Source organism: Scomber scombrus, chromosome 4 (assembly GCF_963691925.1).
Source record: "Scomber scombrus chromosome 4, fScoSco1.1, whole genome shotgun sequence".
Classification (NCBI taxonomy): domain Eukaryota; kingdom Metazoa; phylum Chordata; class Actinopteri; order Scombriformes; family Scombridae; genus Scomber; species Scomber scombrus.
In genome coordinates this window covers 32,680,653-32,694,959 of record NC_084973.1, presented here as the reverse complement: position 1 = coordinate 32,694,959, position 14,307 = coordinate 32,680,653, and the positions used below count along the sequence as shown (strand labels likewise).

At 35.1% G+C, this 14,307-nt stretch overlaps 2 protein-coding genes across 3 annotated transcripts in view; both read left to right on the top strand.

Annotated features, from left to right (window-relative positions):
- Nucleotides 1-14,307, top strand: part of LOC133979436 (uncharacterized) — a 1,726,912-nt gene that overhangs the window by 1,410,407 nt on the left and 302,198 nt on the right. The window lies entirely within an intron of this gene.
- LOC133978596 (GTPase IMAP family member 8-like) lies at nucleotides 642-12,497 on the top strand. 2 transcript variants are annotated; one of them, XM_062416868.1, is made up of 6 exons: nucleotides 642-2,019; nucleotides 6,542-6,609; nucleotides 7,032-7,085; nucleotides 7,312-7,911; nucleotides 8,898-9,539; nucleotides 9,718-12,497. In XM_062416868.1, exons 2-6 carry the CDS (start codon nucleotides 6,594-6,596, stop codon nucleotides 11,280-11,282), a joined length of 2,877 nt encoding a protein of 958 aa, XP_062272852.1. In that variant the 5' UTR covers nucleotides 642-2,019; nucleotides 6,542-6,593; the 3' UTR covers nucleotides 11,283-12,497. The 2 variants fall into 2 exon arrangements, with proteins under 2 accessions (XP_062272852.1, XP_062272851.1); XM_062416867.1 differs by lacking the exons at nucleotides 642-2,019; nucleotides 6,542-6,609; nucleotides 7,032-7,085; nucleotides 7,312-7,911 and adding an exon at nucleotides 7,929-8,075 and having other exon boundaries at nucleotides 8,373-9,539.

Here is a 14,307-nt window from a genome sequence, read left to right as displayed (position 1 = left end):
TTTCTTTCTGATAAAGGTCGTCTTAGTTTTAGTTTTAATAGGTGCAACAGCATCCATGACATTTGAGATTTTCCAGTTAAAATTATCCAGGAGTTCATCAACTGACTCTGCACTCACAGTTGGTGACATAGCTATAGCCTCCATAAACTTTGCACTGGTATTCTCATTTATGTACCTTCTCCTAACAGACACAGAGGTTAACTGAACATTTGGAATGATCTGTAAGTCAAAGAACACACAGAAATGATCAGAAAGAGCCAAGTCCTTAACATCAACAGAAGAAACGTCAACACCTTTAGAGTTAACCAGATCCAGAGTGTGGCCTCGAGTGTGTGTGGGCCCTTTCACATGTTGCAAGAGGCCAAAAGTGTCAAGTAGAGCAGAGAGTTCTTTGGCATTACTGTCCATGTTATTGTCTACGTGAATGTTAAAATCCCCTGTTATGATAAAAAAAGACATGAAAACGTTTTACAATCCGTACTTCTTGATTTTAATGTGTGCACAATCAGTAAAAACTATATAATTGTGTGTGTGTAATGTGTGTGTGTGTATATATATATATATATATATATATATATATATATGTGTGTGTGTATATATATATATATATATACACACACACATATCTTTTGTTTAAAAAAAAGTGTTTTAGGCGCTTTGCTCAAAACTGTCATTTTTTCAACTAAATTTGTGCCCTCATGTCTAGAACATTTTTAAATCTTCTATTCACTTTTCAAATGGTTTTCAGACAAGATTACATATACGTTTTGTAAAAAAAACTTGCAATATGCTCTTTAACATGCTATTCATAATAAAAAATGGAATTGTTGTATTAATATATCCTCATACAAGGGTGTTTGATTCAGGATCAAAGTCCAGTTACTCCGCCAAAAAAGGTGAACTATTTGCTTCTGACAAACATCATTCACTCACTCAGTCAGTGATCGCTGTGAAGTCTGGACTTTTCTTTATGAGCTAGAAGGTGAAATGGCGCCGTAACAATTTCTGGTGAGTAGATTTAAAGAAATGAGGGGAGATTGTTCTTTTAACGCTTCCCATTTTGCTCTCTGTATACCACCAATTTCCATCAATAAACAGATTTGTAAAAAAAGAAAAGAAAAAGGATTGAGGGTTAGGGTTAAGTTACAGGTTAAGTTACAGTTCTGTCTCGTAGCACAATGACACAAACTACAGAACAAGAAATGACCACAAATTTAAATAATCATTTAAATCACAGTCATCATTTTATAGTGTATGCTGAGATCTGCTGTCAGAAAATAATCATCAAGGTAAGTTTTTGTTTTCCAGCTGTGGATCACAAACCTGTTGACTGCTGCAGTAAAATGCTGTTGGAGTTTCATGAGATGATAAAAGTGATAAGAGTTTTTTCTACCAGAACCAAAATAAATGAATGGGGTCAAAATTTAAGATTATTTTTCAGACTGTGGGGTTTTTTGTGAGTCAGCAAGACATCTGATGAGAAACAGAGGAGAGGAGTTTTTTGTAAGACGTCAAAAGACAAAAAGGTTGGAAACCCCTGGTTCCATCTTTAACAATGTGTTGTATTTTAAAAGCTTGTTATATTATCCATTGTGTCAAATCTGCATCCGAAAAGTACCTAAAGCTGTCAAATAAATGTAGTGGAGTAGAAAGTACAATATTTCCCTCTGAGATGTAGTGGAGTGGAAGTATGCTGTCACATGCTTCAGTACAAGTACCTCAAAATTGTACTTCAGCACAGTACTTGAATAAATGTAGTTAGTTACTTTCCACCACATTTGTTCAACTTCACAGTATTGTATTTTTACATGACTTAGAAGTACTATGACCTAAAACTGTTACTCAGCAACATGATCATTATTTTTATTGTGATGTTATTAATATTTCACAGGACAGCTGGTGACACAGAGCTCTTTAACTACAAAAGAACTCCTCAGAGATCAGGGGACACCATTAATAACACTGACACAAATATTCACTGCCTTGCTCAGAGGACCTCCGCAAGGACGAGGTGTTGACGTAGGAAATTTAAGATATACTGAATCAGTGTTAATGGGTGTGTGTCTGCTGTATGTGACTGAGTGAGATAGTTTAAATTCTACTTAGTCTCTCTGTAGGTTTTTGTAGCCAACAATAAGTCTTCCAATTAATCAGCCAATCAGAACTCATCATGGCAACTGCAACAGGTGTGTTCACCGGATCTCTCACTGTCCACATATGACAGACATAATTAATCATGACTGTGAGTCCTGAATTAAACCTGAAATAAACTCAACTGACAGTGAACACAGCGTGGATACAGCTCACAGCTGTACCACAGTCACTGTTTGACACACTCAGCTTTACAGCAGAGTATGGACATTAGAAATGGAAAAATAAAATATGGGTATTTCTTCTCCTTCATGTGCTTGTTGTATATTTGTAGAAAACAGGTCAGTAAAAGTATAAGGCATTAATCAGTTGTAGAGGACAGAGTTGACCAGTTTACTAAGTGTTTTCTTCACCTTGGATTTCCTGCATGAAGGACAACAAGTGAAAGCACACAGTATCCTATCTGCCTCTTGTTCACATATTAAAGTAAAGTTATATAAGGGTCAAAGACGTATAAGGGTTTCAAAGTAGCAAAAAAAACAAACAGCAAGTAGTTCTCTAAAAGGAAAATGAATGTTACCTATGTCCTTATATTAGTTTTACTCAAAAATAAAGCCATTAATCCATTTAAGTTTTGTTCAAAAAAACATTTTATGTTCATTTCTCATAATCACATGGTTTTATATTTATGTTTGGACTGTCAGAAATAAAATTACCCAGAGAAAAATTACATTATTCTATTTTAAATACCACATATTTGATACGTCATGGGTACAACTCTAAGTTTTTTACAAACATGTAATGCCTTGCACTGAAAAAATAATTTCTTTTACTTCATCATTTGCGACTAGTTTTTGTCTCCATGAGTCAAAACAGACAAGTTATTTTATTTTGATATGAACTATTGGTGTTATACTGTATGACAATATTTTGTTACACTGAATGACACATATCACAATGGCACAAAAATATGAATTAAATGTGATTGCTTAAGCAACAGCAATAATGATCCTTATCAGTATCAGCATTTTTCTTTTTACATTTTTTTAAGTTAAAAACTGTATAAAAAACAGAATAAGATGTTTAAACTTAATATTTCTACAGTATTCAAATAATGTGCCTTGAAATACATCAAAATGATAAGATCAAAAGGCCATAAAATAGTTTAGAATGATAATATCCACTATAATTTAAATGCTATAAACTAGTGAAAACATGGGACTAATGACATTGTTGAGTAACTCTCAAACTCTTAAAGTACTCTTAAAACTGCAGGGTTATTTTAATAACCCAACTGCTGGGTTCAGACTGCTGAGTTATAGATTGGGTGAGTTTGATCTAACATTGTGTTTAAACAAGTGACCAACCCAAATTTGTTCCTTATTATTCTTTACAGTCCGTAATTGTTATGCAGACAGAGACCTGACCTTCAACTCTCTTTGCTCCAGCATGTCATAGGAAAAACTAAAACTATGACAAAATAAATACAATGTAAAATAGCTCATGAGCTGTTGTGTAAAACACATCATCACTGTCATATACTTCAGAAACATAACCTCCTCAGTTTTGATAATTTTAAAAAGTTTAAGTATGCCTGCTCAATATATAAAACATTAAAAGAACTTGCACCACCCCCATTAAGTGACTACATCAAACAGAAAGCAAACAATAACCAATCTACTATGGCAACCACAAGAGGGGACTGTATAATTCCGTTCAGACGCACCACTTTTGCTCAGTCAGTATTCTCAGTCAAGGGCAGTTACATTTGGAACAGTTCACCACTAAAAATACGGGAATATTAAACATATATATTCAGAACACATCTGAAGAACTGGCTCAAGAGTAATCAATCTTGTACTCACTGTTGATCTGCAATGCATGCTCGTACACATGTATGTGTACGAGCATGCATTGCACGAATTTATTACACTGGTTTGTTGTGAATCTTGTATGTGTGTGTTATTGTTTTAATGTATTGCACTGTATGAATATAGGTACACTCTAAAAAGTATTTCAGAGGACCAGTTACCACCACTTGATTTAATACGTGGATATAAGTTAAAAATTGTTATTAATTGGTTTAGATAAACCTTCTAAGTTGCATCAAGTTGTGATCAAATAATAATGTTAATTACATCAAATTAATTTTACATGCAATTTAAACACAAATTTAATTGTAAATGGATTTAAAACAAAATTCAAGTCATAGTTGATAATGATTTTAATTATGCAGCCCATACATCAATGGAGAGAGTAGACAGGAGTCCAGGATGTCTTGCATTGAAAAGGTTTATTTACTTGGCCAAGGAGAAGTGAATGAATGATCATTACACGTTATGTTCTGATGCTCCCTTCAATTCTGAAGTTTCTCTCCTCCGGGGATAGACTTTAAACCACTCAACCATGCCCAAATATGGGCAGATCCAACATATCTACAATATACAGAATGTAGTCTACTGGTCTATAGACAAAACATTGCTTAGACCTCACTCAGGACCTTTGTCCTCCATCCAACACTATATCAAACCTCTGACTCCAGTTACCTTTACCCCATTCAGGGAAAATAGTCAAAGACATATCTGACCTTGGCTGCTATAGCAACACTATCAGAATGCCTCCTGTTTTCTCCAAAAGGAGCAGACTCACTGCTTACCACTATCTGAAGGGGAGACAGTGTTTAAACCCAATATTTGGTGTGGCCCTGCTATGACGGCAAAGCCTAGTTTGACAGTGCATATTAGTTATGGAAAATTCCCTAACAGTAGTAACTAAACAAAATTGTCTTGAAAACTTAATTTTTCTCTATATTGATTTCAAGGAGTTCAAGTTCCCTCTCCCACATAACAAGCCTGTACAAGTTTTGATAGTAAGACTGTGTGTTAGCAGACAAACTCGATATAAGCGTAATTTTATGGTGAGAAACATCTAATAGTTGTACTAAAGTAATTAATTTGAGCTTGTGAATTGTGATATGACTGTAGAAGCAAATATTTGCTCTGTGTGATGAAAGGACAAGGAATTAACAAACTCACTAATAACAGTGAGAGCAATCTCAGATTTAAGGAATTTATTACAGAATATCAGAATCAAATTATGCATACAACCCAAAACAGCTTTCATGCAATACAGACAGACTACTCGGCCGAAGTAGGGTGCAGCTCTCACAGTCTCAAGACTCATGAGAAGACTGGACACTTGTTGAGTAGAAATCTCCGACTTTAATAGTAGATTGATGAGGAAAGGATCCTGCATCTGGTCACGTACACAGTCCAATGTTCGTTTGCACAGACAGTTTAACTCTGTTCACTGTCCTCAGGTGTCTGGGTTTCAGCTTGCTTTCTGGGTTCAAGCTATTTACTTAACCAGTTCATTCAAACATACTTTGTCCTAGCTGTCTTAAATTACACAGTTGATCAGAATAACATGTATAGAGAAATACAGATACGAAATGATTTTCCTCCACAATGACCAATAGTGGATATGTGTATGGATGTTAGTTGATGGAATATGTTGCACTATTATATTTAGGTGATACTAGATATATTTGGATGGATCGATGTGTTACTGTACTTTTACAAACTGTTTACAAAGGTTTTGCATATTTAATGCATTTGTCACTGTTTTTTAAAGGCCTAACTAACTTTGCTGTGAAGGCATATTTGTTATGTTTAATACTTAATTTCTCAAGGCAATATGGCCAATTTCTTTATTTATATTTTGAGGAGCAGTTGAAATTTGATTTTCTTTTAGTTTTTGCAAGATTTGAATATAATGTGTTCAAATATTCAACTGCAGTTCAAAATAAAAAATGTTAATTGCACAAAAATAGTGGTGGAACTAATGTCTTTCGTAAAAGCTATTACATGAACAAAACAAGAAAAACAAAAAAGGATTTTAAAAAACCTGAAGAAAATCTAAATGGAGCAACTTAATTTTAAAGCTACTTAAAAAGCTGTGTACATTATTATGGTAATTAACTAGACAACATATAAAATTACTTTAAAATATATAATAAAAAACTAGTTGGAGCAACCTAATCAACTTAAAAACTTTCCTCTAGACTAACAATTATTAAGTAAGGTGTAATTAAAACAATCTTTGACTGTAGAGGAAAAGCTAATTCCCCCAACATAAACCTGGGTGTAGGTGAAACTGAGCAGCAGCAGCACATGTAAAATATGAGAAACAATATTTTGTAAGTTTTAAAGGACTCAAAGCTTATTCACTAAACTTCAGATACTCACCAGTCAAACTGCCTCTTTGTGATCAATGCAGAGAGCCGCAGTCCACTGAACTCAACCTTAAAAAGACATTACAGGCTTTTTACTATCTTACTTTTACTTACTATTACTATTATCAAGCCATATACATTTGTAGATCCTATTACATAACTGATTTAAAAAATATGTTTGTTGTGATTTTGTGTTTTCTTTGTGTTTTTTATCAGCCAGCAGCACCAGTTGAATTTCTCTCTTGTGGGTTTCCAGCAGAGTGACAGTATGGCTGCAGCTCCTGGTGAGTCCAGTCAGACAGATATGCACTAATAAAGAATATGTTTATTAATAATATAAATATACTCATACTCACTCATATAGCTTGATATGATGGAACAGATGTAGGGAAGAAGGATTTCTTCTATGGGATTACATGTATAATGCCTATACTTTCCACCCAAATGTAGGCTCTATATTTCATGTCAGCTTCTCTTTACTTGCTGCAGTGATACAGTTTCAACAAAACTAGCTGAATTTTTTTTTTTGTGAAATTGGATGGAGCATTAGAACATAATATAATAACAAAAAAATGACAAAAATAATAGTTGGTAATGTAGTAAACAATTATATGATTATAATGATACTACTGTTACTGTCATCAGCATGCCTATTGCAGATTACAAAACAAATGACTCAATAAATCAATATATTTGTATATTACAGATGATGTGCAACCACTGAAGCGCCGCAGCAGCTTTCCATTCCTGCCCCCTCACTGTGAGTCCAATTGACCTTACTCAGAAATATTCTGCAGTTTAATGAGATTTTACAGTGTGTCATAAGAAATATGTACAAAGAAATACACAAGATTAATGGTTGACAGACTTTCTCCAAATCTGCCTTTAAACTGCTGTGATTTTCTCTCTGGTTGATAACTTCCGTTTCTGACGTTTTATTAAGTTCACCCACAGTTTTCCTGAATAAATCATTGTTTTCTTCTCAGTGTCTGAGCTGAGGGTTGTTCTGCTGGGGAACAGCTGGTCTGAGAGGAGTTCAGTGGGGAACTTCATACTGGGAGAAACTGAGTTCAACCCTGAGGAAGAACCAGACTGCTGTCAGAGAGCCAGAGGACAGTTGATGGAGAAAAAAATAGTTCTCATTAACACCCCAGATCTGCTGCATCCAAACATCTCTGAAGACAAACTGACAAAACATGTAGAAAACAGTGTGAGACTCTCTGATCCTGGACCTCATGTGTTCCTGCTGGTTCTACAGCCTGAAGACTTCACTGAGGAACACAAGAACAGACTACAATCAGTCCTTGAACTCTTCAGTGATCAATCTTTTGATTATTCACTGATACTATCAAAACCCAGAGAGGAGAGTTCAGGTTCTGTTGAAAAAGACCAAACACTGAAAGACCTGATCGGAATGTGTAAAGACCGATATTTGGAGCAGGAGGACCTTCAACTTCCACAGCTGTTAACTCACTTGGGTCAAATTGTGAAAGACAACAACAAACATTTGAGTTGTGATTTATTTGAGGATGCAGCACCAAGTTTACAGTGTGACAAGACAAGCCTCAAGCCAGGGGAAGGAGCTGGTTTTAACTCAAATCCAAAAACACCTGGTAAGTGCAGGAAAGTTATTCAGTAACTTTATAACTACCAAAAACAAGTATAGAAACAGACTGTGTTACATGATTTAATGTGTCCTTCACAGAGGTGCAAGTTCTGAGTTCTGGTGAATATTCCCCATCCCACCAATGTAAGTATATCACGTCGTTATTATCCAAATACACAATATATAATGAAAATACTGAGATATACCCATATGTTTTTATCTGTAGCATCGGTCAGAGGTTTGGTTACAAACTTACAGGCATACTAATTTATGAGACGGAGAACATTCATATATTTAAATGTGGGGGGCACATGGAGATTGACATAAGTAGCTACCAAATTAAATTGATCTAATTTAATTAATGACAGAGCACACTGATGAGTGATGAGAATGGGCTCATTGGAGTCTTAAACCTAATGTTTTATTTTTGTTATTTCATAGCATGTGAACTCAGGATTGCGATGTTTGGGAAAAGTGAGGACAAAAAGAAATCACTAGGCAACTTCATCACTGGAAGTAAACGGTTTAAACCTTTTAAAATCAACCAAAACAAGCAATGTGATGGCACTGAGGGAGCGTTGAGAAGAAGTCCTGCCATAGCGGTGAAAACTCCAGATATCTTCAGTCTGTCTGTGGAGACACTGAGAAGAGAGATGAAGAACTGTGTGACTCTTTGTCCTCCAGGACCAAATGTTCTGCTGCTGTTAATGAAGCCTTCTGATTTCACTGAAGAGGACAGAAAAACAATGAAGTTCATCCTGGGTTTGTTTGGTCAAGATGCTTTTAAACACTCCATGGTCATTGTGACACATGAGGATAATGAAAAAAGTTTCACTGTGAATCAACTGATTGAAGACTGTGGAGGAAGATACTACAACATGTTTGAAGGTGACCACAAACAGTTAATGGAGAAGATTGAGAACATTGTTCATGAAAACAGAGGAACCTTCCTCACCTTCACTGAAGAGACCAGAAGACCAAAGTCTTTAAACCTGGTTCTGTGTGGGAGGAGAGGAGCAGGGAAGACTTCAGCAGCCAAGGCCATTTTAGGTCAGACAGAGCTTCATTCAGTCTCCAGCTCATCAGAGTGTGTTAAACATCAGGGAGAGGTGTGTGGACGTTGGGTTTATCTGGTGGAGCTGCCTGCCTTGTATGGAAAACCTCAGGAGGCAGTGATGGAGAAATCATTCAGGTGTATCTCCCTCTCTGATCCTGAGGGTGTCCATGCCTTCATCCTGGTCCTACCTGTGGGTCCCCTCACTGATGAAGACAAGGGAGAGTTAAAGACCATCCAGAACACATTCAGCTCTCGAGTCAATGACTTCACCATGATTCTGTTCACTGTGGAGTCAGATCCTACAGCTCCAGCTGTTGTTAACTTTGTAAAAGAAACCAAAGAGATCCAGGAGCTCTGTAAGAGCTGTGGAGGAAGATATGTTGTTCTCAACATCAAGAACAAGCAGCAGATCTCTGAGATGTTGGACACTGTGGAGAAGATGAGACAATCTAAAAATAAACCATGCAGCTATACAACTGAAACATTTGCACATGCCCAAATAGAGAAGATCACCACACTTCAGGCTGACCTTAAGGGAATGAACACACAAAGTATGGTCATCGTTAAGTACTTTACATTTCATTTAGAAGATAAACAATAATTAATTATTAATATATTAAGTAATAATCATATTTTCAGTGTCCTAAACCATCCATTCAACACACTTTGCAGTCTATACTGTTTCAACTGTCAATATTTAATACAAATCCTGGTCTTATTATTTCACAGGTGATGATGAGAAACAGAGCTCAGAGTGTGTCAGGATTGTTCTGATAGGGAAGACCGGCAGTGGAAAGAGCTCTTCAGGAAACACCATTCTGAGAAGAAAAGAGTTTAAAGCTGAATCAAGTCAAACATCAGTCACCAGACAGTGTCAGAAAGCACAGAGTAAAGTGGACAGTCGTCGTGTCGCCGTGGTCGACACTCCTGGTCTGTTTGACACAACTTTGTCCAATGAAGAGGTTAAAAAGGAGATGGTGAAATGCATCAGTCTTCTGGCTCCAGGACCACATGTCTTCCTGTTGGTGTTACAGATTGGCAGATTCACAGAAGAAGAGAAGGAGACATTAAAAGTCATCAAGGAAGCCTTTGGGAAGGATTCAGAAAAGTTCACCATCATTCTTTTCACAAGAGGAGATGACCTGGAGGAAGAGGAGCTGTCCATTGAAAAATACATTAAAGAGAAATGTGATGATCCATTTAAGAAGCTGATTGCTGACTGTGGAGGAAGATACCATGTGTTTAATAACAGGGATAAACAAAACCACACACAAGTCAGTGAGCTGATAAACAAGATTGACTCCATGGTGAAGAAAAATGGCGGCAGCTGCTTCACCAATGAGATGCTGCAAGAGGCCGAGGCAGCAATAAAGAAGAAAGTGGAGAAGATCCTGAAGGAAAAGGAAGAAGAGATGAAGAAAGAGAGGGAGGAACTTGAAAGAAAACATGAAGAAGAAATTAAATTGATGAAAACACGAATAGACGAACAGAGAACAGAGATTGAACAGGAGAGAGAACTGAGAGCTAAAGAACTCAAGGAGAAGGAGCAAAACATCAACAAAGAGCGTGAACAGAGAAAGAAAGAACAGGAAGATAGAGAAGAAGAAGAGAAAGAGAGGAGAGAACAGGAAGAAAATCAGCGACAGGAGTGGGAACAAAAACATCAAGATCTAGAGGAACAAATGAAATCACAATCAGAAGAAAAAGGAACAATTGAAGAAAAATTGGAGCAGAACAAAAAACGCATGAAAAAAAGAAGAGATGCTTGGGAAAACGAACGGAAAGAATGGTGGGAAGAACGAAAACAAGAGGATGAAAAGAGAAAACAGGAAGAACAAACAAAACTTAGACAACTCCAGGAGGAATTTGAGCAACAAAAAGAAAAATATGAAGACCAAAGAAAAGAAGAAGACCGTATGAGGAGAGAACGGGAGGAAAAAGAGCGAAAAGAATTAGAGGAAAACTACAAGACAGAAATGCAGCTAATGAAGACAAAGTATGAAGAAGAAGCCAGAGAGCAGGCAGAAGACCTCAATGATTTCAAAGAGAAATACACCCAGGATTGTGACGCTCTGATAGAAATGTACAACAAGGCACTGAATGATCTGAAGCAATCATATGAGAAAGTTCTGCAGGAGAAACAAGACCATAAAACTGATCATAAACTTTTACATGATCTCTACAGCTACAAACAAGAACATCTGAAACAAGAATTGCAGACACTGCAGCAAAAGCAGGAAAAGGAAATTCATGTCTTACAAAAGAAACACAAAAAAGATTGCATCATTGCCTAAACAACAAATATTCTTCATGAGCACAAAATAACAGTAAGAAAAACTCAGTTGTGTATTATCCTGTTGGTTAGTTGATATTTGACTAATATCAGAATAATTCATTTTCATACTTACAAAAAAACAAAAACAAATGTCCAACAGCTAAATTCATATTCATGTAAGAGCTGATCGCAACATTTGAGCCTAATGTGTTCTTTGTGAAATTATTGTTGATGTAAATAGAGTTCGAACAATCAGGAAAAATCTAAGTTGTAAGTAAAAGTTTGCCTTACATTATCCTTGAATACTTTGAAGTATTCATCCTGTTTATGTTGTAATCAGGAAACAGCAGATAGCAAATAATACCCAAGCAGACGTCCACAACACCTGGAGCCCCTCCACCTTTGCATGATGTCAATATTACAAGATTTAGTGAGAGCACTGAGGGACCAGGTAAATATGTTATGTCCAAATAACATCCCATATAAAATACATGTATGTAAACATTTACATATGAGAACAAATCAGATCTTTATCTTTAATTGAATTTATTTCTAATTGATTGATTGATTGTAAATTAAATGTCTTGTACATAATTCAGTCTTTTCATTATGGCAGATTGATGGACTTTGTGTGGATGTTTTTCATGTCATTTATTAATGACTTATTTTTTATTTTTTATTTTCAACTTTATTTCTTTTTTACATTGTTATCTGAAAAACAGTAAGTACAAAAATTGATTCAACTTATTGAAAAAGAAAAAAATACAAAGCTAGAAAGAATTATTTTGTGAAATAAAGTGCAAGGTAAATGAGTTTCAGAACAGCATTATCCATTAATTACTGGTTTAATTGATGTATGACGTGGGGATGAATGATTTTTTTATAGATCTTTTTCTTTACACAGAGGACTCTGTACTGTCTCCCTGAAGGGGAGAACTTCTTTGTCATCATAGAGATGAGCTATGACTGTTATTTAGAGCCTGATGTTGCTTTGTTAAGTCTGACTATGCTGGAGAGTTTGGCCTTGTAAATGTTATGCTGCACACAACTGGAACAAACTACCAGCAGAACTGAAATCAGCCCCAACTGTGAATATTTTTAAATCCAGGTTAAAAACACTTCTTTTCTCCTGTGCTTATGATTGAGCTCTTTCAAAGCACTTTAAATGTTAATCTTTCGTTTGCACTCTATGTCCTTTTAATGATTTTAAAGCAAATCATTATTTTATGCTGCAATCTTATATTTATGGGTATGTATGTGTTTACTATGATTGGGTTTTATTTTTATTTCTCAAAGTCCATTTTTTTTTCAATTCTTTCTGTTAAATGTTTGTTTTATATAAAGCACATTGAGTTGCCACTGTGTATGAAATGCTCTATATAAATAAAACTGCCTTGCCTTGTTTCTGATAGTCAGGTATTTATAAGAGCATTTCATATGAGGGACTGACACTCTGTTTAAAGACGTTGATACATTTTGTGCTGAAGATATTCATTGTCTCATTTTTACTTATTTTTATTTTCATTTTTATCTGAAATAATTTTGCTACTTGTTTCTGCAAATCAATTTCATTGGACTATAACTAAACTATAGCTGAGTATTGTCCATAGTTGAATGTCTTTATATTCCTAAGTAACATTTTTTAAAACATTTAGAAATAGAAAAAGAATTAGTAACTATATTTGTACGTATAGTTTCATTGTGGTCCCCAACTTAAATGAAAAAAAGGTTTCTAGCTTTATTGTGTTTTATCCTTGATCATTTTATAAGAATGTGTGTGAGAAGCTGGCTCATGCTTGTTTTCTTTTCAAAGTATCGAATAAAGTCAACCAACCAATACTTTAATGCTTTGTGTACATTTGTCCTTTTCAGTTTGATGTATATTTCCAACAGGCAGATTTTTAACATTTCTTAGAACAAAGTAAACATATTGTTTTATACTTTATGAAAAGGTTTGTATTTCAAGTAGCAACAGTAGACTTATCACTGAAAAATAAATTGATAAATAATTTGGACAGACCTTCAGAGCAGACAACCTCATGAGACTCAAAATGAAACACAATTAATAACTGATCCTTCTTGTTAGGATTTGGCTGTACAGATTGGTGTGGTGGATCACAATTACATCGTCATTTAGTGTACTTGCACAATTAACAGCCTTGCAATACTAATGGGTCAATGACGTAAAAGGATTTTCAACAACTCAATTTTAGAATAATAAAAACAAGCATATCTAATGCAGTAGTTCAAACATTCAGAATGTTGTGTACCTGAAAATTCATATTACAATTTGAAAGTGATTTTAGTGGTTTTTTCAAGATTAATTGGCACTGGCCTGAAAAAAAAGTCATTTGGTGCGACCATGATTCATCTTGAAATATCTTGTATAAATTTAAAGATCATCATTTACAAAAATAAAAAAAAAAAAATGCAAATACTTTGTTTCCAAACACTTTATATTACTGAAAACTTGTAAAAAAAAAAAAGAAAGAAAAAAAAAAGATGTGAAGCGTGTTAAGTAAATTAATTTATTTCAAGATGAATCATGGTCGCACCACATGACTTTTTTTAAGGCCAGTGCCAATTAATCTTGATAAACCCACTAAAATCACTTAATTTCACATTTATAATATGAATTGTCAGGTACACAACACTCTGAATGTTTGAACTACTGCATTAGATATGCTTGTTTTTATTATTCTAAAATTGAGTTGTTGAAAATCCTTTTACGTCATTGACCCTAATATCTGTAAAGCTAATGATGTTCTGCTGTTTCTGACTGTGAGTATTAATCTAATGTTGACTGTAAGAACACTATCTAAGAGGGATTGTGTTTAAGATATATTGACTAACATCAATATTCCTCAATTCATGCAAGAGGCGGATTTTTTGTAAATGTAATCCACATGCTCAGAAAAGGTTATGGCTTCATCTTTAATGGTGGCAAGGAATTTTAAGGAGCTCACTTGCTCCACCTGCTGGCTGTTGACCATCAAAGGCTTAAATAAAAGGGTTTGGCAAGGTGTTCTTATTGCTGTATATGC

Bases quoted from the DNA above. Each gene is read 5' to 3' on its own strand.
- LOC133978596 (XM_062416868.1), top strand. The intron at 7,086-7,311 runs GTGAGTCCAATT...TTTTCTTCTCAG, and splicing joins TCCATTCCTGCCCCCTCACT to TGTCTGAGCTGAGGGTTGTT. The intron at 7,912-8,897 runs GTTTTAACTCAA...CCTTCACTGAAG, and splicing joins CAAGCCAGGGGAAGGAGCTG to AGACCAGAAGACCAAAGTCT.